Genomic DNA, 27,867 nt, shown 5'->3' on the forward strand with positions numbered 1-27,867 from the left:
TAATAATACAAGTACAGAGACAAGTCCATTGTCAGAAGCAATCAGAAGGTCATTATTAACTTTAACCAGAGCTGTCTCTGTGCTGTGATGAACTCTAAATCCTGACTGAAAATCCTCAAATAAACTATTGTTATGTAGAAAGTCACACAGCTCTCTGGCGACTACTTTCTCCAGAATCTTAGAGAGGAAGGGGAGGTTAGAAATCGGTCTATAGTTGGCTAAAACCCCTGGGTCAAGAGTGGGCTTTTTAAGAAGGGGTTTAATTACAGCTACTTTAAAGGACTGTGGTACATATCCTGATAATAAAGAAAGATTAATCATATCCAGTAAAGAAGTGCCAATTAAGGGAACAACTTCTTTAAGCAGCCTAGTTGGGATAATTTTATTATAGAAGAAGCTCATGAAGTCATTGCTACTTAAGTTTGTGGTGATACAGTGGGTACGGAAAGTATTCAGGCCCCTTTACATTTTTCACTCTTTGTTTCATTGCAGCCATTTGCTAAAATCAAAAAAGTTCATTTTATTTCTCATTAATGTACACTCAGCACCCCATCTTGACAGAAAAAAAACATAAATGTAGAAATTTTTGCAAATTAATTAAAAAAGAAAAACTGAAATATTACATGGTCATAAGTATTCAGACCCTTTGCTCAGTATTGAGTAGAAGCACCCTTTTAGCTACTACAGCCATGAGTCTTCTTGGGAAAGATGCAACAAGTTTTTCACACCTGGATTTGGGGATCCTCTACCATTCTTCCTTGCAGATCCTCTCCAGTTCTGTCAGGTTGGATGGTGAACGTGTTGGACAGCCATTTTCAGATCTCTCCAGAGATGCTCAATTGGGTTTAGGTCAGGGCTCTGGCTGGGCCAGTCAAGAATGGTCACAGATTTGTTCCAAAGCCACTCCTTTGTTATTTTAGCTGTGTGCTTAGGGTTATTGTCTTGTTGGAAGGTGAACCTTCGGCCCAGTCTGAGGTCCTGAGCACTCTGGAAGAGGTTTTCTTCCAGGATATCTCTGTACTTGGCCGCATTCATCTTTCCTTCAATTGCAACCAGTCGTCCTGTCCCTGCAGCTGAAAAACATCCCCATAGCCTGATGCTGCCACCACCATGTTTCACTGTTGGGATTGTATTGGGCAGGTGATGAGCAGTGCCTGGTTTTCTCCACACATACCGCTTAGAATTAACGCCAAAAAGTTCAATCTTGGTCTCATCAGACCAGAGAATCTTATTTCTCATAGTCTGGGAGTCCTTCATGTGTTTTTATGCGGGCTTTCATATGTCTTGCACTGAGGAGAGGCTTCCGTCGGGCCACTCTGCCATAAAGCCCCGACTGGTGCAGGGCTGCAGTGATAGTTGACTTTGTGGAACTTTCTCCCTTCTCCCTACTGCATCTCTGGAGCTCAGCCACAGTGATCTTTGGGTTCTTCTTTACCTCTCTCACCAAGGCTCTTCTCCCACGATTGCTCAGTTTGGCTGGACGGCCAGGTCTAGGAAGAGTTCTGGTCGTCCCAAACTTCTTTCATTTAAGGATTATGGAGGCCACGGTGCTCTTAGGAACCTTGAGTGCTGCAGAAATTCTTTTGTAACCTTGGCCAGATCTGTGCCTTGCCGCAGTTCCTTCGACCTCATGATTCTCATTTGCTCTGACATGCACTGTGAGCTGTAAGGTCTTATATAGACAGGTGTGTGCCTTTCCTAATCAAGTCCAATCAGTTTAATTAAACACAGCTAGACTCCAATGAAGGAGCAGAACCATCTCAAGGAGGATCAGAAGAAATGGACAGCATGTGAGTTAAATATGAGTGTCACAGCAAAGGGTCTGAATACTTATGACCATGTGATATTTCAGTTTTTCTTTTTTAATAAATTTGCAGAAATTTCTACATTTCTGTTTTTTTCTGTTAAGATGGGGTGCTGAGTGTACATTAATGAGAAATAAAATGAACTTTTTTGATTTTAGCAAATGGCTGCAATGATGAGTGAAAATTTTAAAGGGGTCTGAATACTTTCCGTACCCACTGTATGTGGCTCAATAGAGTTGTGACTCTCTGTCAGCCTGGCTACAGTGCTGAAGAGGAACCTAGGGTTATTCTTATTTTCTTCTATTAGTGCTGAGTAATAGGCTCCTCTGGCATTACAGAGGGCCTTTCTATAAGTTTTAAGATTATCTTGCCAAATTGAGCCATATTCTGATAATTTGGAAGAGTGCCATTTCCTTTCAGATTTCCTAGCTATTTGTTTTAACTGGCGGGTTTGGTGGTTGTACCACGGTGCTAGTCTCCTATGTTTTAATAATTTCCTTTTTATAGGAGCGATAGAGTCTAATGTTGATCGTAGTGAGCCTGCAGCACTATCGACAAGATTATCAATTTCAGAGGGACTAAAGTCCTTATAGGACTCTGTTAAATTCAGACATGGCATTGAAGTAAACACTGAAGGAATCTCCTCCTTAAATTTAGCTACAGCACTGTCAGATAGACATCTGCTGTAGGAAGTTTTGCCTAATAGCTTATAATCTAATAGTATGAATTCAAAAGTTATTAAATAATGGTCAGATAGGAAAGGATTATGTGGGAAGACTATTAAATGTTCAATATCAATGCCATATGATAGAACAAGGTCAAGAGTGTGACTTAAACAATGAGTTGGTTTATTTACACTCTGACAGAAGCCAATTGAGTCTATTAATGATATAAATGCGTTACTAAGGCTGTCATTGTTAACATCCACATGAATATTAAAATCACCTACAATAATTACTTTATCTGATTTAAGGACTAAACTTGATAAAAACTCTGAGAATTCAGATATAAAATCAGAGTACGGTCCAGGAGCGCGGTACACTATAACAAATAGAACTGGCTGCAGTGTTTTCCAGTTTGGGTGAGAAAGACTAAGAACAAGGCTTGCAAATGAATTATAATTTAGTTTAGGTTTAGGGTCCATTAAAACGCTCGAATCATATATGGCTGCTACTCCACCTCCTCGGCCAGTGCCTCGAGGAATGTGAGTATTAATATGACTGGGGGGGGGGTGGATTCATTTAGGCTAACATACTCCTCGTGGGACAACCAGGTCTCAGTAAGACAAAGTAAATCAATCAGAGACCTGATATTTAACAGCCCACATTTCATTCTCTTATTTTGTGCTACTGAGGAGTTGGTTTTAATTTTTATTAGATTTTTATGTTGAACTCCTCTTGTTTTTATTTCTTTAAATAATTTAGGTGGTCGGGGGACAGACACAGTCTCTATGGGGTTTTGGGTGGGTGACTGTTCTAAAGAAAGCGCAGAGAAGTGTGTAAGACAACAGCTCTGCTTCCTGGTCCCAACTCTGGACTGTCAGGTTTTAGGTTTTAACAACAAATGAAGGGGTTGACTTGGCCTCCAAATTCCCCAGATCTTAATCCAATCGAGGATCTGTAGGATGTGCTGGACAAACAAGTCCCATCCATGGAGGCCCCACCTCACAACTTACAGGACGTAAGGATATGCTGCCAGAGCACAGCACACCTTCAGAGGTTTAGTGGAGTACATGCCTCGACAGGTCACGGGGGGACCATACATATTAGGCAGGTGGTCATAATGTTATGGCTGAACGGTGTTCCAGTGCAGATGCTCATTACTATGAGGTTCATCTTATTCATCTTTTCAGTGCTGCTTTACTCCTCTGTACTCAAACAGCTGAACCAAGAGCCAGGGATATCACTAATGGTTTGTGCTCCCTGACACCATGTACATTAAAGGTAATGCTCACTCCGGATTGTGATGTGCAGTGACATTAAAATACCTGTATTTTTGTTCCTAAATGGACGAGGTGCAGAAACCCAAGCAGTGTGCTTTGATGCTGTTAGTCATCAAACTACACTAAATCACCCAATGTCCCCATGGCTTCATCTCACTGTTAAAAGCTTCCAAATAGCATTCAGTCCTATTCAGACACAGAAAATCCAAGAGTCTAATACATTTGTCAGGCATCGGTGAGGGAAGTGGAGGTCTGCCTACTTTTTCTCTAGGCTATTGTTCAACTGTTGGCAATTCAAAATATATATTATTTTAATTCACATGCGGCTGCTCCAAACGTGGACATGGCAGTGTGGCTTTATGTTTGTTTTACACAAAGAACATGGCCTACCCATTAGCCATCACACGCATGCACTTTCCCATACCACTGATCCTGACTGCCACACCTCATTACAATCATTATTGGTAATTACTTAAATAAATTTAATTTTGAATATAGGTTTGGTATACAGCTTCCGCTCATAACTCCTTTGTCACTTTCAAAATCTGTAAATGGTGTACCCTGGTATCGTAGCTCACCATGTAAGCTGGCTCTATCTGTATCTGTAAATAAATGTTGTGTAATATTCAATGTTATCTGTTTGAAGTTTGAAGTGAATTTATTTAAAAAGGGACAATGCACATTAATAAACCTTAAGCACTGGCAGTATCTATCCATAAAGTTTGCTAACATTGCGCACTGTGGCTTCATAGGAGATATAAGGCCACAGACACACACAATATGAACCTATGAGGTCCTTCTGAACCCTCTCAATCTACACTTCTGTTTTCTCTATTCCTTTTTTTTCAGAGAAAAATGGCTGATGGACCCAAAGCTGCTAATAATGAAAGCAAAAGTTTGTGTACATTGTATCTAAGGCAGTGTGTGTGTGTTAACTGTGCTATCATTGAGTCATGTAATACCTCTTCTCTTGCTATTTCATCAGAGAACACTGATGACTCATCATCTCCTGAGAGTGATACGTATGAGTGAGCCACAATCTGAGTGCTATGTGTGAGACACACAATGCATGGAATTAGAGCTCTTTATACACATTAACATCCTTAACCTAAGATGGCGCCACGAATGGTCGCCTTGGTGTGTTGGTGCGCATTGTTTTTCCTTGTTTTGTTTGTTAATTCAGTTTTCGGCTGTGATACCTGGAGCTCTTTCATTAGAGAAGAGCGCATGAACATCAGGGGAACAACTCCAACTGATCTCTTTCCCACTTTTCTTCTCTCTTATTATTATTAAGAGAATTATTGGACATTGTGGTCAAAGGTATGAAACGCAGGAGGAGGGGAAAATGTGCAGGTGCGCTTGCGCGTCTCTGCACACCATTACCTAGAATATTCCTCTCCAACGTGCGTTCACTGTGCAATAAAATGGACGAACTTCAGCTAATTTTTGGGAAAACAGAGACTTCATCTTTTGTTTTATGCTTCACGGAAACTTGGCTGTGTGGATCGATCGATACCGATACCGGATTGTGACACAGAACACTCAAACAAGGGTGAAGGAATCTGTTTCTACAACAACAGTAGCTGGTGTAATGATGTGACAGTGATCCAACAGCACTGCTCTCCTAATCTGGAATCTTTCTTCATTAACTGTAAACCTTTTTACTCCCCCCGTGAGTTTGTTTCATTCATTCTGGTCACTATTTACATTCCACCACAGGCCAACATGCAGGAGGCACAGCGTATGCTTGCCGACCAGATACTGTGTGTGGAGCAGACTAATCCGGACTCTTTAGTTATTGTCCTTGGTGACTTTAACAAAGGAAACCTCAGCCACAAACTCCCCAAATAAAGTTTATTAAATGCTCGACCAGAGAGGAGAACATACTGGATCACTGTTACACTACAGTCAGCAGAGCTTATCATGCTGTCCCCCGCATCGCACTGGGCTCTCTGACCACATCATGGTTCACCTGATTCCTACATACAGGCAGAAATTAAAGCTCTGTAAACCTGTTGTCGAGGCAGACGACCACCCACCTATAGCCGGGGTCTGTCCGAGGTTTCTGCCTCTTAAAAGGTTTTTCCTTGCCGCCGTCATCAAGTGCCTGCTCATGGTGGGAACTGTTGAGTCTCTGTGAATAATGTTATAAGGAGTTCGGTCTACACCTGCTCTATTTGAAAAGTGTCCTGAGATAACTTCTGTTATGATTTGGCGCTATACAAATAAAATTTAATTGAATTAAATTGAACTATAAAATCTGTCTGACGAAATCACAATCAACTGGGCCTGCTCAGCATTTTTATACATTGTACCACGCAGTGGACCTGTGCCGAAGCATCTGCATTATGTTTCTCCCCCTCATTGTGGTTTTTACTTTAATTTGTCACCCGTTTGTATGTCTGGCAGAATGGGAACGTACACCCTTTTTTTGTTTTTTTGATTTACAGCGCAAAGACACATGTCAAAGTTGAACTTAATGCAAACCTGCAGTGGATTTATTTGCTGTTGTAACACAGTGTAACGTCACACTAGTCTAGTTGTTCAAAGCATGGAATAAATAACTTCTAACTTCACTAAAAATACTGTGGGACTTATCGGTACGATAATTCTGTATACTGAAAACTTCCGCAGCAACAGAAAATGAGATAATCTGTGTTTGTTCCTGGGCGGCAACTGCATCCCCATTTATGTGTCACTGCTGCGAGGCAGTTGATGTGACAGATAATTGCTATAACTGACAGCGAGTGATTACTATGATGCTGCAGTTAGGCTATATATATATATATATATATATATAATAATCTTTGTGTCTGCATGTAGGTGATAAGCCAGGCTGAAGGGCAACAGAAGACCCTGGTCAACTCTATCGAGTCCCTATCCCCCCAAGGTGGACCCTTCTCTTCTTTGGATGAGGTAACACATCATGTATTGTGTATACAGGGCAGATAGAGTACAATAACGCAAGTAACCAGTGACAGGCTGCGTTAATCCATTTTCATTAAAACGATAATACTCTGAGTACTGTACATTTTGTGCTACGTCTGCCTTTTTTACTTCTCTTTTGTGGTATTTTATTCAAAAGATTATTATTTGATGCATCACACTTAAAACCTCTGCTCAGTGTATCAGCAGTATATAAAAACTTGAGTGTTACTTTTATAGCTCTGGCTATCATTACAATAATTTACTAGTACTTACCTAGTACTTACTAAAGTAACTGCTGTATCGCTCAGTGCTGCAAAAGGTCAGAAAACAATCAGAGATGTTGTAAAAATGCTAACAATGCCAGATTAACTACCACTTTTTTTGAGGTAAAACTCACTGTGAACACACCTGTAATATTACTAATAATTCCTCATTGTACAGTTAAACCGGAAATGTGCAAACTCCTTGTAAGTAGAACCTGAAATTGGCTGGTCACAAGGCAGCCCTAGACCCTGTTGTAAGTGGTTTTTGGTTATAGACCAGCCAAGTGTTGGCCGTATGTTTCCTGCCCAAGAACCGCTTTTCAGGCAAAACAGCCCTCAAGCTTGGTGCAAAGGGGGTACTAGTGAACTGTGGTGTTGAGCAAGTGCTTTTTTCTTTGCACAACCCGAGCACACAGTAATTTCTTCACAATGCTTTTTAATCCTAAGCTAAAACTTAGATGTTCAAGTTGGTTAAAACGGAAATAGTTTGAGTCTCTATTCCTGCTCGTCCTCATCTTCACCTTCTTTCTCTCTTTCCTTTCCCCATTGGTCAAGGACCTACTCCTTTTAAAGGCCACTTCTGCAGCCACTTTGAGCTGCCTGGGGGACTGCCTCACTATGCTACAGCACAACGTTGTCCAGGCCTTCAACCAGAACCAAAACCAGAACCAGAACCACATCTCTAGTCCAAGCCCCAGCCACAGTTCAGCTGGTTTTATTCAGGCATCTCCCACAGGAAGAGTCAAATCATGGAGTCAGAACTGCAGCTCAAGCATGAACCAGTTGGGGCATGGTGGCCTTAGGTCTGGCAGTCTAAGCCCGACTCACAGCTTTAGTGAGAGCCGAAGTCCAAAACACAGCAACTACAGTGGAAGACGAGGACATGGCCAGAACCAGAGCCAGAACCATGCACATGCAGGTGAGTCGAGTGATGGCTGAACATATTTTGAATAATCAGCCGATGAAAGGATAAATCTTTTTGTGTTTTTGACTCCATGTCCACCTTGTATTAACATTCTTAAGACGTTATCTGAATCAAGACAGATGTGGTAATTCAGATGTAAATGCATGCAGAACTCTTTGCAAATTGCTAAATGACATCTGTACAGTGTGACCAACATTTCAAAGGGTCACCTAACCTGTCTCTAGCTGCTATACTTTGCTGCCCATCAAAAGATAAGATAAGATGTCCCTTTATTGATCTCCCGTAGGAGAAATTCAAGTTTTTCAAGAAATTCAAGGGAATGTAGTGCAAAGAGTACAGAAGTGTACAAGTACAATAAGAATCACAAGTATTTTGAAAAACTAAACTGTATATGTGCAAACTTAAAGATTAAAGATAAATAGTTTGTGCAAGAAGTTTGGTCGAAGTTGAACCAATCTTAGTCAGCGGGGGTTGGTGGGTGCTGTGGTGTTGTGGAGTCTGATGGCTGATGGTACAAACAAGTTTCCAAAGCACTTTGATAGAGAGGAGGAGCGGGAGCTGTGGTGTCAAGCTGGTTCGTTCCTCTATCACTTTAGGAGACTCACTGGCTGAGATAACAGTAGTGCTAATTCATATAGTGCGTGTCAACCTCAGCAGAGAAAGTGCTTTACAATTGGCCTCTCATTCACTCATTTCACATGTGGACAGGAGGAGCTAGGGATCAAACCGCCAACCCTGTGGTTAATGCACCACCCACTCTACCTTTTTTATCATAGTCTTCTCACAGTATAATGTGGCATGTGGATGCCTCTGGTCTGTCACAGGATCAGATATGAATCAGCTGAAAATGAAATATGGAAAATAATGGCACTTTGAAAGGTAGGTCTATATTCCAAAGTGTTTTGCTTTTACTACCTGTTTCAACATATGTCAAAACACTAGATACATCTAACTGAGTCAGAAAGGTTAGTTTATACATTTTGGGATCTGTCAGGATGCCACAGAAGGGTTGTAATATTACAAAAATTCTAATTTTGCCTACACTTTTATCTCACAAATTGAATGGCGGTTTTTAGCAGTTGTGAAATCCAACTCAAATTGAAATCTGGCACTTCAGAATATGTGTAAACTGAAAAACAATGATGATGACCCTGACGAAGACCACAAGCTGAGACTGGTCTCAAATAGCTTTGACTTGGAGTTTTGACCTCTTCAGATTATTCTCTTTCTTCTCCATGCACTTAGGTGAAGTTGTTCTAGAAATCTCTACTAAGAAATCAGTGGCACTTTCAGTTTCTATGTCAGCTGTATGTTTGCTCTCTATTTGTCAACTAGCTTTCAACAAGCTTGGAGCCCAGGAGCTCACTTATGGGAAACTGTGGAGTGGGAAGTGTAGAAGCTTCTTAAAATATCCTCTGACTGTTGGTGCTCACCATAACCTCAGCAATTGTGCTCTCCAGGAGAGCTGATTTGCCAAATTACAGAAAATGACTCAAATTTGTCTGGTTTACTCTGCCTTTGTAACATAAGCCAGCATGTAATTTGTCCAGATTTAACAAGAGGCATATTTTTCATTTTGTTCTTCACTCTTTTTCTTGTTCTTCATTATGTCCATTGGTATACTGTAAGCACTTTGTGATGGAACTGCCTCTCTGCACATTGGAAATTAGTTGGTGTGTGTTGGCAGGATAGAGCCATTCTGGAGAATTTGTACAAATAATGTTCCACCAAAAAAACATTTGACTTTTCTTTTTCAACGCACAAATAATTTTTTTTGGGGTGGAAATTGTATTTTTAAAGTATTTCTATATATGAAATAAATAGAATTTCTAAAATGTTGGTGCTTATTTCATTTTGTTTAACTTATAAATTTGCCCTGTGCCCGAAATCACCTTTGTCCCCGACAAGAATTAATAATTTTTCAAGTTAAATTGACATTAAAAGATTAAAAACCCTCAAAATCTAAAACTATGTCTATTAATTACATAGGTGTAAAAATTTAATTATACTCATAAAGTTTTAAATATATATTTTTATGAAAATGTTGGCCCTTTAAAGTTATGTCCCAGATTTTTGTCTCCGTCCGATTTCTACAAAAACAGAATTTATTCAGGCATAAAAACGGTTAGATATTAGTGATGGTAAATGGTAAATGGACCTGTACTTGTATAGTGCCTTTCTAGTCTTCCGACCACTCAAAGCACTTTTACACTACGTGCCACATTCACCCTTCCACACACATTCACTCAGTGATGGCAAAGTCCATCGAACAGAAACTAACATCCATACACACTCACACACCGATGCACGGCATCGGGAGCAATTGGGGGTTCAGTATCTTGCTCAAGGATGAACCCACAACCTTCCGATTAAGGAACGACCCGCTCTGCCTCTGAGCCACAGCCGATGGATGACAGCAATGTTTTTAGATACCGATACTCTCTGATACAATTTTACCGATGTGATCAAAATAATTGTATTTACACATTCACCATCCATTAATACCATTTTTTTTTACAAAAGCAGTTAAATAAAAATGTTTGCACACAAATTTCTTGCTTCATAATAAACTAAACAAAAATATTAAACAAGACACTATAAAATCTTCTTATACCTTATCTTCTTGTTATGGAAACGTATGCAAATCTGCACCTTTTTTATGTAGTATTTAATTTGCATATTTAAACATAGAATTTCAGGAAACTTTTATTACAAAAAATAATTCATGTAATTAACAGGAATTTTCATGGTAATATCAATATAGTTTCTAAAGTTTTCTTCTTTTTTTTACCCTATTTACCTGTAGTCTTTTGTTTCTTAGATGTTTTGGACATCTTTTTTTGTTCAGCTTTCTATAACTTTCGGGGTGTGTTGTTTTAAAATGTTTGAAGAGGTTATCATGTTATTGCTGTGTGGCACCTTAGATGAAAAGTAGCACCGGACTACGCTATGTTTCCTTTCTGCCCTTTTTCGTTCTCTTTCACATTTACAACTCAAGTTTGTGCTGAAGTGCGCGACTGTGTGTGGCTGTGTGCTTGATTCTCACATCTCATAGGTTTCCACAGCCATGAAACACAGATTAGCAGCGACCCATGTTTTGATTCATATAATTGTATTCATAAAAGGAATTGATACCTATTCAAAAGCTTGTAAGTATATAAGTATTGATCCCCTAGGATCGATCCTCCCATCCATATTAGCTATGTCCTAAGGACTCCTGTCTAACTTCCTGGTTTCAAAAAAGGCAGAAATGCTATATAAATACATTTGTAGCTGTTTGAAGTATGTGATGTAAACTGAAGTCATAAGAACCAACCAACCTTGGCTCAAAGCACAAGGCCATGTGTTCATGATCGATGTGTTAGCTAGCTTGAAATGTGTGTTTTATGAAATCATTGCCAGAAGATTGGTAAACTGATGTGGGTTACTAAATGGCTCAGTCATTTTCCGCTTTTTTGAGGTGTCTGGAGTTCAACAAGTTCTAAATACTTAATTCTCTCATTTAACATTGCTGCTTGGACACCGGACTTGGCAAACACTCCCATATTGTGGTCTGTGGGACTTAAAGCGGCGACCCTCCGGTTCCCAAGCCAAGTCCCTACACACTGAGCTACTGCTGCCCCAGTATATTGACAGCAACGTAAAACCAGAGTAAAATTCCTTGTATGTGTGCACATACTTGGATGGTGGTGTTTGTGAGGTCGACTGTATTGCAGCTCTTGAGTACCTAAGGGGGCTGACTCCATAGTATCTATTGTAACCCAATCCAGGACACTTGGAGGACCAATGTGAGGAAGTGTAACCTCTATAAACAGGTGTGGGTTGATACACCATGGAAGTGATTCTAGTCAGAAAATCCTTTGATGTACAAGAGACTGTTTACTTCCAAAATTTGAGTAACATTTAAAGGTATTGCATGGGTATGTGTGTAGTTAAAGTGGAGACATCAAATCAATGTTCCACCAAATCCGCTTGCTGCTCAGTGACCGACCAGTGCTGCAATTCTTCTGGTGGGATATGCAAAGAACTTAGAAACATCTTTAGATGACAGGTATTGTAATTCAGTCCCTGCAGCAACATGTCAAGGACCATGTAACACCAGACCACACTTGTGGAAGTAATAGAACACTCCACTACTGCAGAGTCAGGCAGGGCAGGCACAGTTGTGCGAGTGTTTAGACAAGTCTGGATTTGGTTACTATTAAGACAAATGTAATGGCCCAGCTTTGCTCTCCTGCTGCTACTTTGTTTCCAAGAGGAGTTGTTTGGAAGAGACTTGAAAGACTTACATTAATTGTGTTGATGCTGAAACTTTTGATTTTTTCCTCTTCCCAGATAGTTCTACTGGATTGTCCAGATCTTCTGAAAAGCAGGGGGAAAATGGTGCACAAACACCTCTCTCGTCCTCTAACTGGTCTTCTTTCACTCAAACACACAAGGACCTGGAATCCTCATCTGAGGTAATCCAAACCACAAAACTTTATTATGTACCTTGTTCACTTTCTAATTTTATCTTACATGATGGCAACTTTGGCAAAGTTTCTTTGACAATTGTTAAATGAAAACCATTACTCTCAAATGCAGTTATTATTCTCACACTACTGTATGTGACTAGTGATTACACTGCTTTTCAAATGATTTTTTTTACTCTCATGTGAATTTATCAACATACATTCCCCAGAATGCAAAATTAGTTTTCTGTAGAAACCACATTTACTGAAAGCCTTGTACTTAGTCTTTCTCACCCAACCTGGAAAACACTTCAGCCAGTTCTGTTTGTTATAGTGTACTGCGCTCCTGGACCATACTCTGATTTTTTTATCTGAATTCTCAGAGTTTTTTATCAAGTTTAGTCCTTAAAACAGAGAAAGTAATTATTGTCGGTGATTTTAATGTTCATGTGAATATTGACAATAACAGCCTTAGTAATGCATTCATCTCATTATTAGACTCAATTGGCTTCGGTCAGAATGTAAATAAACCCACCTATTGTCTTAATCACACTCTTGACCTTGTTCTATCATATGTCATTGATATTTAACACATTTAACACTTCCCACATTTAACACTTCCCACATAATCCTTTTCTATCTGACCATTATTTAATAACTTTTGAATCCCTTTTACTAGACTATAGACCATTAGGCAAAACATCCCACAGCAGATGTCTATCTGACAGTGCTGTAGCTAAATTTAAGGAGGGGATTACATCAGTGTTTAATTCAATGCCATGTCTGGATATAACAAAGTCCTATAACAACCTTAGTCGCTCCCAAATTGATCATCTTGTTAATAGCTGCAGGCTCACTACGAACAACCCTATATTCTATTGTCCCTATTAAAAGGAAAATATTAAAACATAGGAGGCTAGCAAAAAACAAAAAGTGTGGAAATCTGAAAGGAAATGGCGTTCCTCGAAACTATTAGAATCACGTTCAATCTGGCAAGATAGTCTTAAAACATATAGAAAGGCCCTCCATAATGCCAAAGCAGCCTATTATTTTGTTGTTGCTGTGCACTTGTCTGTCTGTCTGTCTCTCTCTCTCTTATCTCTCTCTCTCTCACCCCAACTGGTCGAGGCAGAAGACCACCCACCTAGAGCCCAAGGGTCTGTCCTAGGTTTCAGCCTTTTAACAGGCAGTTTTTCCTTGCCCCCGTCGCCAAGTGCTTACTCATGGTGGTACTGTTGGGTCTCTGTAAATGTTATAACGAGTTCGGTCTAGACCTGCTCTATTTGAAAAGTGTCCTGAGATAACTTATGTTATGAATTGGCGCTATACAAATAAAATTTAATTGAACTGAATATCTTAAAGAGCTCATAGCCATCAACCTGTCTCTTAGACACCCCAAAGTCTTACCCTTAGTTGGCACTTCTTTACTGGATATGATCAATCTTTCTTCTACTGTCAGGTTATGTACCACAGTCCTTTAAAGTAGCTGTAATTAAACCCCTTCTTAAAAAGCTCACTCTTGACCCAGGGGTTTTAGCCAACTATAGACGATTTCTAACCTCCCCTTCTTCTCTAAGATTCTCGAGAAAGTAGTCGCCAAACAGTTGTGTGACTTTTTACATAGCAACAGCTTATTTGAGGATTTTCAGTCAGGATTTAGGGTGCATCATAGCACAGAGACAGCACTGGTCAAAGTTAATAACGACCTTTTATTTGCTTCAGACAAGTAACTTGTCTCTGTACTTGTATTGTTAGATCTTAGTGCTGCATTTTACACCATTGGTCATAATATTCTATTACAGACTTGACCATCTAATTGGCATTAAAAGAACCACACTAAGCTGGTTTAAGTCCTATTTATCAGATAGTTTTCAGTTTGTACATGTTAACGATGAATCCTCCATAAGCACTAAAGTTACCCATGGAGTTCCACAAGGTTCTGTGCTTGGACCAATTTTAATCACCTTATATATGCTACCGTTAGGCAACATTACTCAGAATTACTCCATTAACTTTCATAGTTATGCAGATGGTAAATGGTAAATGGACTGTACTTATATAGCGCCTTTCTAGTCTTTCGACCACTCAATGTGCTGTACATTGCAGTGGCTGCCATCAGTGGTGTAGCGCAAGGTGTAGCTGCTCACCAGAGCTTTTACACTACATTCACTCAGCAATGGCAAAGCACATCAAACATAAACTAACTCATTCATACACATTCACACAGCGATGCAAAGCATCGGGAGCAATTTGGGGTTCAGTATCTTGCTCAAGGACACTTTGACACATGGCGGGACGAGCCGGGGATCGAACCCGCTCTGCCTCTGAACCACAGCTGTAAACTTCCAAATTGCTATAAAGTACAAAACAAAAAGTTAGCCTAGCCTATTAATATATTCAATTCAATTCAATCCAATTCAATTCAATTTTATTTGTATAGCGCCAATTCATAACATAAGTTATCTCAGGACACTTTTCAAATAGAGCAGGTCTAGACCGAACTCCTTATAACATTTACAGAGACCCAACAGTACCAACATGAGCAAGCACTTGGCGACGGGGGCAAGGAAAAACTGCCTGTTAAAAGGCTGAAACCTAGGACAGACCCTTGGGCTCTAGGTGGGTGGTCTTCTGCCTCGACCAGTTGGGGTGAGAGAGAGAGAGACAGACAGAGAGAGAGACAGAACAGTGCACAGCAATAACGACAGTAGCGACAACTACACTAATAGTAGTGACTGATGATGATGAACATGAAGAAGATGATGACGACGACAGCAGCAATATATATTAATAATAATAATAATAATTAAAGCTGCAAGCAGCGTTGGGCGGGACCTCGCACTCTACGCAACTCGGGGCATGCTGCGGCCGTGTTGCGTGCCGTCGTAACACGTGCGGACCACAACATGAAAATCTGCAGTTAATCAGCTCAAAATCGCCACACAGCGCTTATTTCCTATTGCCAGTAGGTGGCGCTATCACTATGTCTGAATATTGTCATGTACACGTGTTCAGGGCGGGACTGTTATCAAGCATTTGAAGTGTGGAGCCGATTGGACAATGTACACTCTAGTTATAGCAAATTCATGTTTTGTGGCGGTCCATCAAAATTTCCCGCCACCCCAAAGACACGCCCCCTCACCACAGTCAACACATATCATCAACAATGTGTTTTGCATTTGATAAGTAAATTTCAGCTGGATCTGATCATCCTGCGAGAAGTAGAACATGAAAGTATAAAACGTGATACTTCCTGTTACCAGTATGTGGCGCTATCACTATGTCTGAATATTGTCATGTAGAAGTGTTCAGGGTGGGACTGTTATCAAACACGTGAAGTTTCATTGAGATTGGATCATGTACGCTGAAGTAATGAGGACGTGTTCAGGGTGGGACTGTACACTGAAGATATGAGTACTATCTGTTTGATGGCTAATCGGTGGAATTCGACACGTCGTCACAGGCACACGGTTAAACATACAGTCACAAATAGCACAACTTTTGATAACCAATGTGTGTAGATTGAAGTGATTGAATTTGAAGTCAATCTGATAAAATCTGTAGGAGGAGTTAGTTAAAACAGAAGACCTTAAATACCGGAAATAGCGTCACAGATTGACATTCGATTCAACCTGGCCAACTTTGAGGGAATGCCACGGACACGCCCTTTAACGTACAATCACAAATAGCACAACTTTTAATCAGCACCATTTTTTGACTGTACTTACTAATTTTGAAGCAGATCTGATAAATTCTCTAGGAGGAGTTCATTCAAATACAACGCAAAAAAAGAAATGCTGAAAATCATTGCAAAATACCAGAAATGGCATCACAGTTTGACATTTGATTAAACCTGGCCAACTTTGAGGGCACGCCACGGACACGCCCTTTAATGTACATGCACAAATAGCACAACTTTTAATCAGCACCATTGTTTGACTGTACTGACCAATTTTGAAGCAGATCCGATAAATTCCCTAGGAGGAGTTCGTTCAAATACAGCGCAAAAAAATCACAGAAAATGTGCACGGAATTCACTATGGCCAACTTTGAGGGCACGCCACGGACACGCCCTTCAACGTACATGCACAAATAGCACAACTTTTAATCAGCACCATTTTTTGACTGTACTGACCAATTTTGAAGTAGATCCGATAAATTCCCTAGGAGGAGTTCGTTCAAATACAACGCGAAAAGTTCGCCGAAAGTGAAAATGAAAATCAAAATGGCCGACTTCCTGTTGGGTTTCGGGTATGGGTCCAAGAGGCTTTTTTGTACATCCTGGCATGCCTACCGAGTTTCGTACATATCGGTGAAACGTGGCGCCGGGGCTGCTGCTTTTTTTTATCCTGTAGGGGGCGCTACAAACAAGACAAACACGATTTTTGGTATGTGAGCTTCAGGCACCAGTCCAAAAGAGCGCCACCTAGTGGCGTATTTTTTTTGTCCTTTTTAAGTGAGCCTCAGGGAGCCATGGGCAATCATCGTACCAAGTTTCATTTTAATCACACGTGCTGTTGCAGAGATATAAACTTCTTCATTTTAAAGAGTGCCACCTAGTGGCGATGACCTGAAATTGTGCACGATGCCTAAGAAAGACATGAGTAACTATGGACCCAAGTTTGGTGACAATCGGACATAGCAATGTGGAGAAATGGTCCACTTCCTTTTTTGACCAAAAATGTACAGGAACTGTGAATTTTATAGGGTGCTTATTTTTTTAATCTTTTTAAATTTCAAAAATGTCAAATTACTTTTTTTTTGCCGGGGCGGTCCCCAGCTGCTAGGTGAAAATTTGGTGCGAATCGGACATAGGGTGTAGGAGGAACACGAAAAAGTAGTTTAAGGACATTTCGCGCTCTAACAAAAAAAAATTAGCAGAAGTGGGCGGGGCCTATATGGGGAGATTCAGCTCCATTCACCGAACGCGTGGATATAAGGTTTTTGAATGTGCGACAAACTATGCAGAAGTTATTAAGTATCAAAAAGTCAAAATACTTTTCTCAATAGTAGCACCACCTAGTGGCCGACCCGAAAGCGACGTATAGAATACAAAATTTTTAACCAGGCCTGACAACTTTGGCAAATAAAATTGAGTTTTTGTATATGTTCAGCGGGGCAAAAACGCAATCAAAGGCGCTAAAAATAATAGATAAGAATATTTAAAGCTGCAAGCAGCGTTGAGTGGGACTTCGCACTCCACGCAACTTGGGGTGTGCTGCGGCCACGTCACGTGCCGTCGTAACATGTACGGACCACAACAACAATCTCACCTAAATCAGTTCAAAATCGCCATGCAGCGCTTACTTCCTGTTGCCAGTAGGTGGCGCTATCACTATGTCTGAATGTTGTCATGTAGACATGTTCAAGGCGAGACTGTTATCAAACACGTGAAGTTTCATTGAGATTGGACCACGTACGCTGAAATTATGAGGACGTGTTCAGGTCAAAACTGTTTCAGAATATTTTCAGAAAAGTTTATTGGATATTGGACATTGCACACTGAAGTTATGAACACTATTTTATGGCGAATCTGCTGAAATCGAGAAGTTGTCACTGGCACGCGGTTTAATGTACAGTCACAGCTCAACTTTTCAATCAGTTTGTATGACACATACCGTTGTAGAGAAATAAACTTCTTCATTTTAAAGAGCACCACCTTGTGGCGATGGCCTGAAATTGTGCACGATGCCTAAGGAAGACATGTGGAACTATGGACCTAAGTTTGGTGTCAATCGGAGATACCAATGTGGAGAAATGGTCCACTTCCTTTTTTGACGAAAAATCCACAGGAAGTGCTAATTTTATAACGTGCTGATTTTTTGAAATATCAAAATTCTTTTAATCACTTTTTTATTAGGAGGGTCCTCAGATGCTACGTGAAAAACATTGTGCGAATCGGACAAAGCGCATGGGGGGAACACGGAAAAGTAGTTTATGGACATTTCGCGCTCTAGCGAAGAAAAATTATAGGCGGAAGTGGGCGTGGCCTATATGGGGAGATTCAGCTCCATTCACCGAACGCGTGGATACAAGGTTTTTGAATGTGCGCAAACGATGCCGGAGTTGTTAGCCTAAAAGTACTTTTCATGATAGTAGCGACACACAGCATATAAAATTTTTCACCAGGCCTGACCACTTTGCCAAATAAAATTTAGTTTTCGTGTATGTTCAGGGGGGCAAAAACGCAGTCAAAGGCGCTAAAAATAATAATAGGTAAGAATAATAAGAAGAAACATATCAAATACAATAGGGACCTCCAGCGGTCGCTGGCTCGATAATAATATCAGTGATATTAGCAATGGCAGTCAAATGGTAAATGGACCTGTCTTCCAACAGGTCAAAGCGCTTTTACACTACGTGCCACATTCACCCTTCCACACACATTCACTCAGTGATAGCAAAGTCCATTGAACAGAAACAAACTCATTCATACACATTCACACACCAATGCACGGCATTAGGAGCAATTTGGGGTTCAGCATCTTGCTCAAGGATACTTTGACATGTGGCTGGGGATTGAACCCACAACCTTCCGATTAAGGAACGACCCGCTCTGCCCCTGAGCCACAGTCACACAGAGCCCTAGTCTTGACCAGGATCCATGAGAACCTGCGAGATGAGAAAGCACAAGAACTCTGGGGAAGAAGGTGAAGTTAGTAACATGCATTAATGGGACATGAATGAGTGCAGAAAGAGAGGAAGAGAGGAGCTCAGTGCACCATGGTAAATCCCCCGATAGTCTAGGCCTATAGCAGCATAACTAAGGGATGGTTCAGGACTCACCTGAGCCAGACCTAACTATAAGCTGTATCAAAGAGGAATGTCTTAAGCCTACTCTTAAATGTGGAGAGGGTGTCTGCCTCCCGAACCACATCTGGAAGCTGGTTCCACAGGAGAGGAGCTTGGTAACGGAAGGCTGTGGCTCCTGTTCTACTTTTTGAGACTATAGGAACCACAAGTAGCCCTGCATTCAGACAATGCAGTGTTCTAGTGGGGTGATAGGGTACTATGAGCTCTTTAAGATATGAAGGGGCCTGACCATGAAGAGCTTTGTAGGTCAAGAGGAGGATTTTAAATTCTATTCTAAATTTTACAGGGAGCCAGTGCAGAGAAGCTAGTACAGGAGAGATGTGATCTCTTTTCCTAGTTCCTGTCAGTACTCGTGCTGCAGCGTTTTGAATTAATTGGAGCATCTTAATAGACTTTTTGGGGCAGCCTGATAATAAGGAGTTGCAGTAATCCAGCCTAGAAGTAACCAATGCATGGATTAGTTTTTCTGCGTCTGTCTGTGATAGGATGTGTCTAATTTTTGTAATATTACGTAATGAAAGAAGGCAGTCCTGGAGGTTTGCTTTATGTGGGAATTAAATGACATGTCCTGATCAAAGATAACTCCAAGATTCCTGACAGTGGTGCTAGAGGCCAAGGTAATGCCATCTAGAGTAGCTATATCTTTAGACAGTGAGTCTCTAAGGTCTTTGGGGCCAAGTAGAAGAATTTTGTTTTTTTCTGAGTTTAACAACATAATGTTGCCTAACGGGAGCATATATAAAGTAAATAGTATTGGTCCAAGTACAGAACCTTGTGGAACTCCATGACTAACTGTAGTATTTATGGAAGATTCATCGTTAACATACAAACTGACAACGATCTGATAAGTATGACTTAAACCATCTTAGTGCGATTCCTTTAATGCCAATTTGATGCTCAAGTCTCTGTAAAAGAACATTATGGTCAATGGTGTCAAATGCAGCACTAAGATCTAATAATACAAGTACAGAGACGAGTCCATTGTCGGAAGCAATCAAAAGGTCATTATTAACTTTAACCAGAGCTGTCTCTGTGCTGTGATGAACTCTAAATCCTGACTGAAAATCCTCAAATAAGCTATTGTTATGTAGAAAGATACAGGATCTTTAGATACAGGCTGTGGTGCAGAGGCAGAGTGGGTTGTCACCTAATCAGAAGGTTGTTGGTTCGATCCCCGGCTCCTCCTGCCACACATCGAGGTGTTGTTGAGCAAGTTACTGAACTCCAAATTGCTCTTGATGCTGTGCAATGGTGTGTGTATGAATGATTTAGTTTCTATTCAATGGGGGCTTTGTGAAAGGGCAAATGTGGCATGTAGTGTAAAAGTGGTTGGAAGACTAGAAAGGCGCTATACAAGTACAGGTCAATTTTAAATGTAGCTGGCAAAGATACAGCCCCTATCTATCTGTCTGTCTATCTATCTATCTATGTTTCACAGTTTTAACATCCTGTAAATTTCCCATGGCCCTATCTGTGTTGCCACTTTCTCAGCAGAGTGACAGCTGGTTAATTTCTCTTGACCTCCCTCACCACCTCTGACACCACATAGCATTCATTAACTTCATGCAGCCAGGCCTTCTTTAGGCTCAATAATTAATTTTCTGATCAGCTTAATTGCATTGCCATACTACTGATACACTTAGACAGCACACACTATGTGATGATGAAAGTTTATTCTTGACCCTGTAAATCTGATTTTAAAAATCTAATCTCAAGGTCCTCTTATAAGCTTTTTCTGGGGCTCGAATTGGCTCAGTTGTCATCATGTGAGGGAGCCCCACTGAGATACTTCTGATGATGAGTCTGTCTTAGTCTTAAAGTTAGAGTTAGGAGTTAGTTAGAGTTCAAATCAAGATATAGGTCTGTGTGAGTGGGCCAATCAGCATGAACACAGGTGTCAAGGAAACCGCTTACGTCTTTTCTTCTTCACATGCGAACAGCTGCATTCAGACCACCTGCACACCCTTTAGCAAAGTGACTGGAGAGAGGAACTATTAATTATTGGGGCTGTGGCGCAGAGGGAGAGCGGGTCCACCCCTATTCGTAAGGTTTTTGGTTCGATCCCCAGCTCCTCCCGCCACATGTCGAAGTATCCTTGAGTAAGATACTGAACTCTGAATTGCTCCCAATGTTGTGCATCGGTATGTGACTGTGTATGAATTAGTTAGTTTCTGTTCGATGGGCTTTGCCATCACTGAGTGAATGTGTGTGAAAGGTGGAATGTGGCATTTAGTGTAAAAGCGCTTTGAGTGGTCGGAAGATTAGAAAGGCGTTATACAAGTACAGGTCCATTTATCATTTACCATTTACCCTAAACCTTAATTGACCTCCATATGTAAAACTAAAATAACAACAGCATTAAAAAAAGAAACTATACAGGAGCATTTGGAGAGCCTGGATGAATGGAGAAGTAAGGCCTTTGTCCAGGGCCAAAAAAAAGCTGCTTTTTTTGGTCGGGTGACTTGGAGAGAGACCAGCAGAGACTAGAGAGAGACCTCAACTGCAACACCAAAGATATATGACAGGCGATCCAAAACATCAAAGAGCAGGAGTGCCCCCATCATGTGAGAGGCCACGCTACCAGATGAGCTAAACGCATTCTATGCTCACTTTGATATCCTCAACTAAGAGTCAGTGGTAAAGTGGACACTGCCTCCAGAGGATTGACCGTATCCACAGCGTATCCCTGGCCATGTACTAAAAACATGAGCCAATCAGCTAGTTTTTTGCCGCTGTCAAACCATCTAAAAGTGTTTGTTTCTGATAAATTGAGGCTTAAATCATTCAGTAGGTGAAGCTTAGGACAATATAGCACTTTAATATTAAGTAAGGTGAATAATATTATATTAGTATATCCTGGATATTAGGCTTCTAGTACGACCTCCCAAATCTAGTAGAGAATAGAGTGAATGAGTTGATAAAGCTACATGTGGGGCGGTTGATTGAGCAAGATACTGAACCCCAAATTGCTCCCGATGCTATGCATCAGTGTGTGTGTGTATGAATGCGTTAGTTTCCGTTCGATGGACTTTGCCATCACTGAGTGAATGTGTGTGAAAGGGTGAACGTGGCATGTAGTGTAAAAGCGCTTTGAGTTGTCGGAAGACTAGAAAGGCGCTATACAAGTACAGGTCCATTTACCATTTACCATTTACATCCCACGGTGTTGTGATAAATCAGAACCATCCCTAGAGATGTCAAAGTATTTTTTTCTTTTTAACAATGTCATGTTCACCGTTGTAGAGTTGACAATAAGGACACAGGGAGCAGCTGAACTCAGCCCTCAGCCCAGAGTGGCTTTCCTAGTTGTAATTATACAGACTGTACCATAGTATCATGCAGCCAGGGGTGGATGAAGGTATAAAAGGAGGAGGGGGATGGGACAACAGAAATAGGACATACAAGCAAATGAGTAAACCAGGCAGGGAAGGGAGGGAGGGAATGGAGTGAGTAAGGGAAGGCAGGGGGGAAATGGGAAGAGGATAGAGAAAGCAGAAGGAGGCATTAGAGTAGGACAGGTTCTGATGTAAGTATGTATGTATCAACGTACAGTCACAAATAGTACAACTTTTAATCAACAACATATGTTGACTGTACTGACTAATTTTGAAGTAGATTTGATAAGTCCCCTATTTATCTCGCAATTTAATACTTGACTTCCAGCGGTTTCCTACAATACTCCAGGAACAATACTCCATAGGAAATATGGTTTGTAGATGTGGCTAGTGGGCTTGGAAGGTGTTTGTGTTTCATCACTTTGAAAAAAAGAAATGTATATTTCTTTATTTGTGATTAAAATTCAATACAAATGTCTGAGAGAAAAAGATAAGTCCCCTATGAATTTGTTCAAATACAAGGCAAAAATTCACAGAAAATGACCAAAGAATTCAAAATGGCCAAATTTGACGGCACGCCATGGACACCCCCATTCAATGTACAGTCGCAAATTACGCAACGTTCAGTCAGCAAAATCTTTTGACTGTACTGACCAAATTTGAAGTCGAGCTGATAAAACCTGTAGGAGTAGTTAGTTAAAATAGAAGCCCTGAAATGCCGGAAATGGCATCACGGTTTGACATTCGATTCAAAATGGACAAATTTGACAGTACGCCATGGACACACCCTTCAACATACAGTCACAAATAGCACAACTTCTAATCAGCAACATTTTTCAAGTGTACTGTCCAGTTTTGAAGCAGATCTGATAAATTCGCTAGGTGTTCGTTTGTTCAAATACAAGACCACGGAATTCAAAATGGCCAACTTTGACAACACACCACGGACGATTCAACAAACGATGGCCTAAAATTGTGCACGATGCATAATGAAGACATGAGGAACTATTGACCCAAGGTTGGTGTCAATCGGACATACCAATGTGGAGAAATGCCCCACTTGCACAGACAGACGACCACCCACCTAGAGCCGAAGGAACTGTCCTAGGTTTCTGCCTTTTAACAGGCAGTTTTTCCTTGCCCTTGTCGCCAAGTGCTTGCTCATGGTGGTACTGTTGGGTCTCTGTAAATAATGTTTTAAAGAGTTCGGTCTAGACCTACTCTATTTGAAAAGTGTCCTGAGATAACTTCTGTTATGAATTGGCGCTATACAAAGAAAATTGAATTGAATTGAATTGAACTTCCTGGCGTGGCCTATATAGGGAGATGCAGCTCCATTCACCGAACGCATGGATATAAGGTTTTTGAATGTGAGACAAACGATGCGGGAGTTATTAGCCTAAACCTACTTTTCTTAATAGTAGCGCCACCTAGTGGCCGAGCCGAATGTTACGCATAGAATATCCAATTTTTCACCAGGCCTGACCACTTTGCCAAATAAAATTCATCTAATGTATATGTTCAGGGGCTCAAAAATGCAGTGAAAGGGGCTAAGCGTAATAAGAAACATAGCAAAAACAATAGAGACCTCACAGTGTTTGACACTGGCTCGGTCCCTAACAATAAAACATGCACTATAACATTATGAACACCTGGTCACCCTGGTGGTCATAATGTTATGCAGCCCCATACCAACAAACTGTGATGCACTGTGTGTTCTGATACCTTTCTATCAGAACCAGCATTTACTTTTTCAGCAATTTGAGCTACAGTATTGAGTATACAGTCTATTGGATTGGACCCCACGGGCCAGCCTTCTCTTCCCACATGCATCAATGAGCCTTAGCCACCCATGACCCTGTCTCCGGTTCATCACTTTTCCTTCCCTGAACCACTTTTGATAGGTACTGACCACTGCAGACTGGGAACACCCCACAAGAGCTGCAGTTTTGGAGATGGTCTGTCCTCTGTCGTCCTGCTTCTATGCAGTATAAATGCATCTACTTGGATATTTACTACATACTGGATTCCTTGAACAGAATTGGAATTTCATAAATTGGTTATGACTGGAAAGCTGAGACTCTTGTAGATTCAGTGAATCCAATTGTATTCATGAGTGATGATGTTCATTACCATAGTAGCCATTTCATTGTAGTGAGACATTGTTTGAAACTTGACTGTTTAAACTGACCTGTTGTGACCTTGAGGATATTCACAGCCTAACCTTCTTGCTAGCTATACCAACGGTTACTTGTGTCTCCACCAACAGGGACAGCAATGGGACCAGACTTACTGCCCAGAAACCCTGGATCCAAGCGATGAGACCACAGACACAGAGGTTAATGAGGAAGAGGACCTGGGAGTTCTGGATGACCAGCGAAGCATCATCATTCACCTCCTGTCCCAACTCAAACTGGGCATGGACCTCACACGGGTTAGACTCTAATCACATTACATCACATTACATTACTAGTCAAACAATGATGTTGTTACTTGTGTTACTTATGATCTTCAATCATCTGCAGGAGTTCGGTCTACACCTGCTCTATTTGGAAGGTGTCCTGAGATAACTTCTGTTACGAATTGGTGCTATACAAATAAAATTGAATTGAATTGAATTGAATTGCATAATAAGCAGATAAAAGAAATCAAACATGCCTTTTCAGGTAAGTTTGCGCAGTAATCAGAAGATACAGCTTCCTTCACTCTGACACTGAAATCAGTCCCTTCAGGAAGTTGCAAATTCAACCAATCTCTGTCAATTCTGCACAACATGGCTTACACATCGGTGTATGAATGAGTTAGTTCTGTTTCGATGAGCTTTGCCATTGCTGAGTGAATGTGTGTGAAAGGGCGAATGTGGCATGTAGTGTAAATGCATTTTGAGTGGTCGGAAGACTAGAAAGATGCACAAGTACAGGTCCATTTACCATACATTTCTACAGGCGATATATAGTATTCCTATAATCTCTCTACACTGATTTAGTACTTTATGTCTTAGATGGTTTAGATGATCGTGTTTTAAATAATACCATTATGTTTTTGTAATCAGCATTGTTACCTGTGATTTTATGTCATTTATCTTTTTTAAAGTTATCAGACTTTATCACATGATCTGTTACTCAGCAGTGAGTTTATGGTACTCTTATCAGCCAGAGTATCAGTTTAATGTTGTAGGCACTGTGTATCTGTGTGTTATGTCTAGAATTAAGGTTGAAAGTACATGTATTCATAACTGGTAAAACTAGAGGCCAGAGTCTACATTCGGGCCAGAATGGTAAATAATACACAGGGAGTATGTGTGTCTTTGTCTTCCTCCACTCCTCCCCCCTGTGGGTTTAGTAAGCAGTCGAATGTCTCCTGCTCCTGGCTCCCTGTGAAATTAAGAATAGAATTTAAAATCCTCCTCCTCACCTACAAAGCTGTTCATGGTCAGGCCCCTTCATATCTTAAAGAGCTCATAGTACCCTATTACCCCACTAGAACACTGTGTTCTCTGAATGCAGGGCTACTTGTGGTTCCAGTAGTCTCAAAAAGTAGAACAGGAGCCAGAGCCTTCAGTTACCAAGCTCCTCTCCTGTGGAACCAGCTTCCAGTTGTGGTCCGGGAGGCAGACACCATCTCCACATTTAAGAGTAGGCTTAACACGTTCCTCTTTGATAAAGCTTATAGTTAGGGCTGGATCAGGTGAGTCCTGAACCATCCCTTAGTTATGCTGCTATAGGCCTAGACTATCGGGGGATTTCCCATGATGCACTGAGCTCCTCTCTTCCACTCTCTCTCTTTCTGCACTCATTCATGTCCCATTAATGCATGTTACTAACTTTACATCTTCCCCCAGAGTTCTTGTGCTTTCTTGTCTCGCAGGTTCTCATGGATCCTGGTGGAGCCTCCTGCCATGGTCCTGCTTGACTGCCATTGCTAATATCACTGATATTATTATTATTATTAATATTATTATTACTACAGTTACTATTATTACTATTGTCACTACTCATTTTCCCCCATCGTTGCTGTTATCGTTGTCATCGTCTTCTTCATGTTCATCATCATCACTCACTACTATTGGTGTAGTTGTTACTACTGTTGTTGCTGTGCACTGTTCAGTCTGTCTGTCTGTCTCTGTCTCTCTCTCTCTCACCCCAACTGGTCGAGGCAGACGACCACCCACCTAGAGCCGAAGGGTCTGTCCTAGGTTTCTGCCTCTTAACAGGCAGTTTTTCCTTGCCCCGGTAGCCAAGTGCTTGCTCATGGTGGTACTGTTGGGTCTCTGTAAATGTTATAAGGAGTTTGGTCTGGACCTGCTCCATTTGAAAAGTGTCCTGAGATTACTTCTGTTATGAATTGGCGCTATACAAATAAAATTGAATTGAATTAAAAAAAAACCAAGAAAACCATGCAATAACCCTCATTAAAATCAGTTCAGTCTGAAAACAGCAGTGTTTGCATATGATTTAATCTACCCTGACTGGACCTGTAATGTAGTGGACATTTGTTTAGTGAACACCTCTGCTCTAAGAGATAAGAATAGATGAACTAAGAAAGGATTGGGACCCTGATTGTTAAATTCTCACGTTTGAATGCAATCAGGATGGATGTGATCTCCACTGCAAATGAGTATTCCGTTTTCATGTTGCACCATACACAGATACATATTTCTTTGTGGTATATCCGAAACAGTTGTAAGACATATCTTGCAAGGATCTGGTAGGAATAATTCTGCCTGATATTTAAAGGAGATGTAATTACTTAAGATTCCAGCAAGAAAGTGCTGACTTTTTTCGAAAATTCAGTCTTCACAGTGATTATAGATTATACAGACATACCTCCTTTTGTTGTCTTCCGCTAGGTGGTGCTCCCAACCTTCATCCTGGAGAAGCGCTCGTTGCTAGAGATGTATGCCAACTTCATGGCTCATCCCGACATGTTCTTATCCATCACGTCTGGCTGCACGGCGGAGGAGCGCATTGTTCGCTTTGTCGAGTACTACCTGACTGCCTTCCATGAGGGCCGGAAGGGAGCTGTGGCCAAAAAGCCCTACAACCCCATACTGGGCGAGAACCTCCACTGTTCCTGGTATGTGCCTCGGGGTCATGTTCGATCTCTCAGGACTACCAACTGTACTGGTGCTAACTCAACACCCGCAGCCACTACCATTCCTGGGTCCCCGCAGAGGGGGACAGACAGTAGCAGCAGAAGAAACTCAGACTGCTATCGTGTTAGGTTCGTGGCAGAGCAGGTGTCCCACCACCCTCCTGTATCTGGCTTCTACTGCGAGTGCAAGGAGAAGAGGATGTGTGTCAACACTCACATCTGGACCAAAAGCAAGTTCATGGGCATGTCTGTTGGCGTCTCCATGGTCGGGGAAGGTAGGAGTTATCTTTGTGTTCATTTTGGATCTGAAT

General features: G+C 41.0%; 1 protein-coding gene and 1 long non-coding RNA gene across 6 annotated transcripts in view; both read left to right on the plus strand.

Moving 5' to 3' along the window:
- LOC127367489 (uncharacterized) overlaps positions 1-27,867 on the plus strand; it is a 118,870-nt gene that overhangs the window by 70,739 nt on the left and 20,264 nt on the right. The gene's annotated exons all lie outside the window — the stretch shown is intronic.
- LOC127367437 (oxysterol-binding protein-related protein 11-like) overlaps positions 1-27,867 on the plus strand; it is a 71,135-nt gene that overhangs the window by 23,004 nt on the left and 20,264 nt on the right. For all 5 annotated transcript variants that reach the window (XR_007885473.1, XM_051407286.1, XM_051407290.1 and 2 more), the window contains 5 exons: positions 6,571-6,663; positions 7,494-7,857; positions 12,199-12,323; positions 24,732-24,896; positions 27,312-27,831. Coding sequence is in view for 4 of the 5 variants with exons in the window: in XM_051407286.1 (XP_051263246.1) it covers positions 6,571-6,663; positions 7,494-7,857; positions 12,199-12,323; positions 24,732-24,896; positions 27,312-27,831 (1,267 nt within the window). In the remaining variant the exon portion in view is untranslated. The remainder of the gene's footprint in view (positions 1-6,570; positions 6,664-7,493; positions 7,858-12,198; positions 12,324-24,731; positions 24,897-27,311; positions 27,832-27,867) is intronic.

This window comes from Dicentrarchus labrax, unplaced genomic scaffold (assembly GCF_905237075.1).
Source record: "Dicentrarchus labrax unplaced genomic scaffold, dlabrax2021, whole genome shotgun sequence".
Classification (NCBI taxonomy): domain Eukaryota; kingdom Metazoa; phylum Chordata; class Actinopteri; family Moronidae; genus Dicentrarchus; species Dicentrarchus labrax.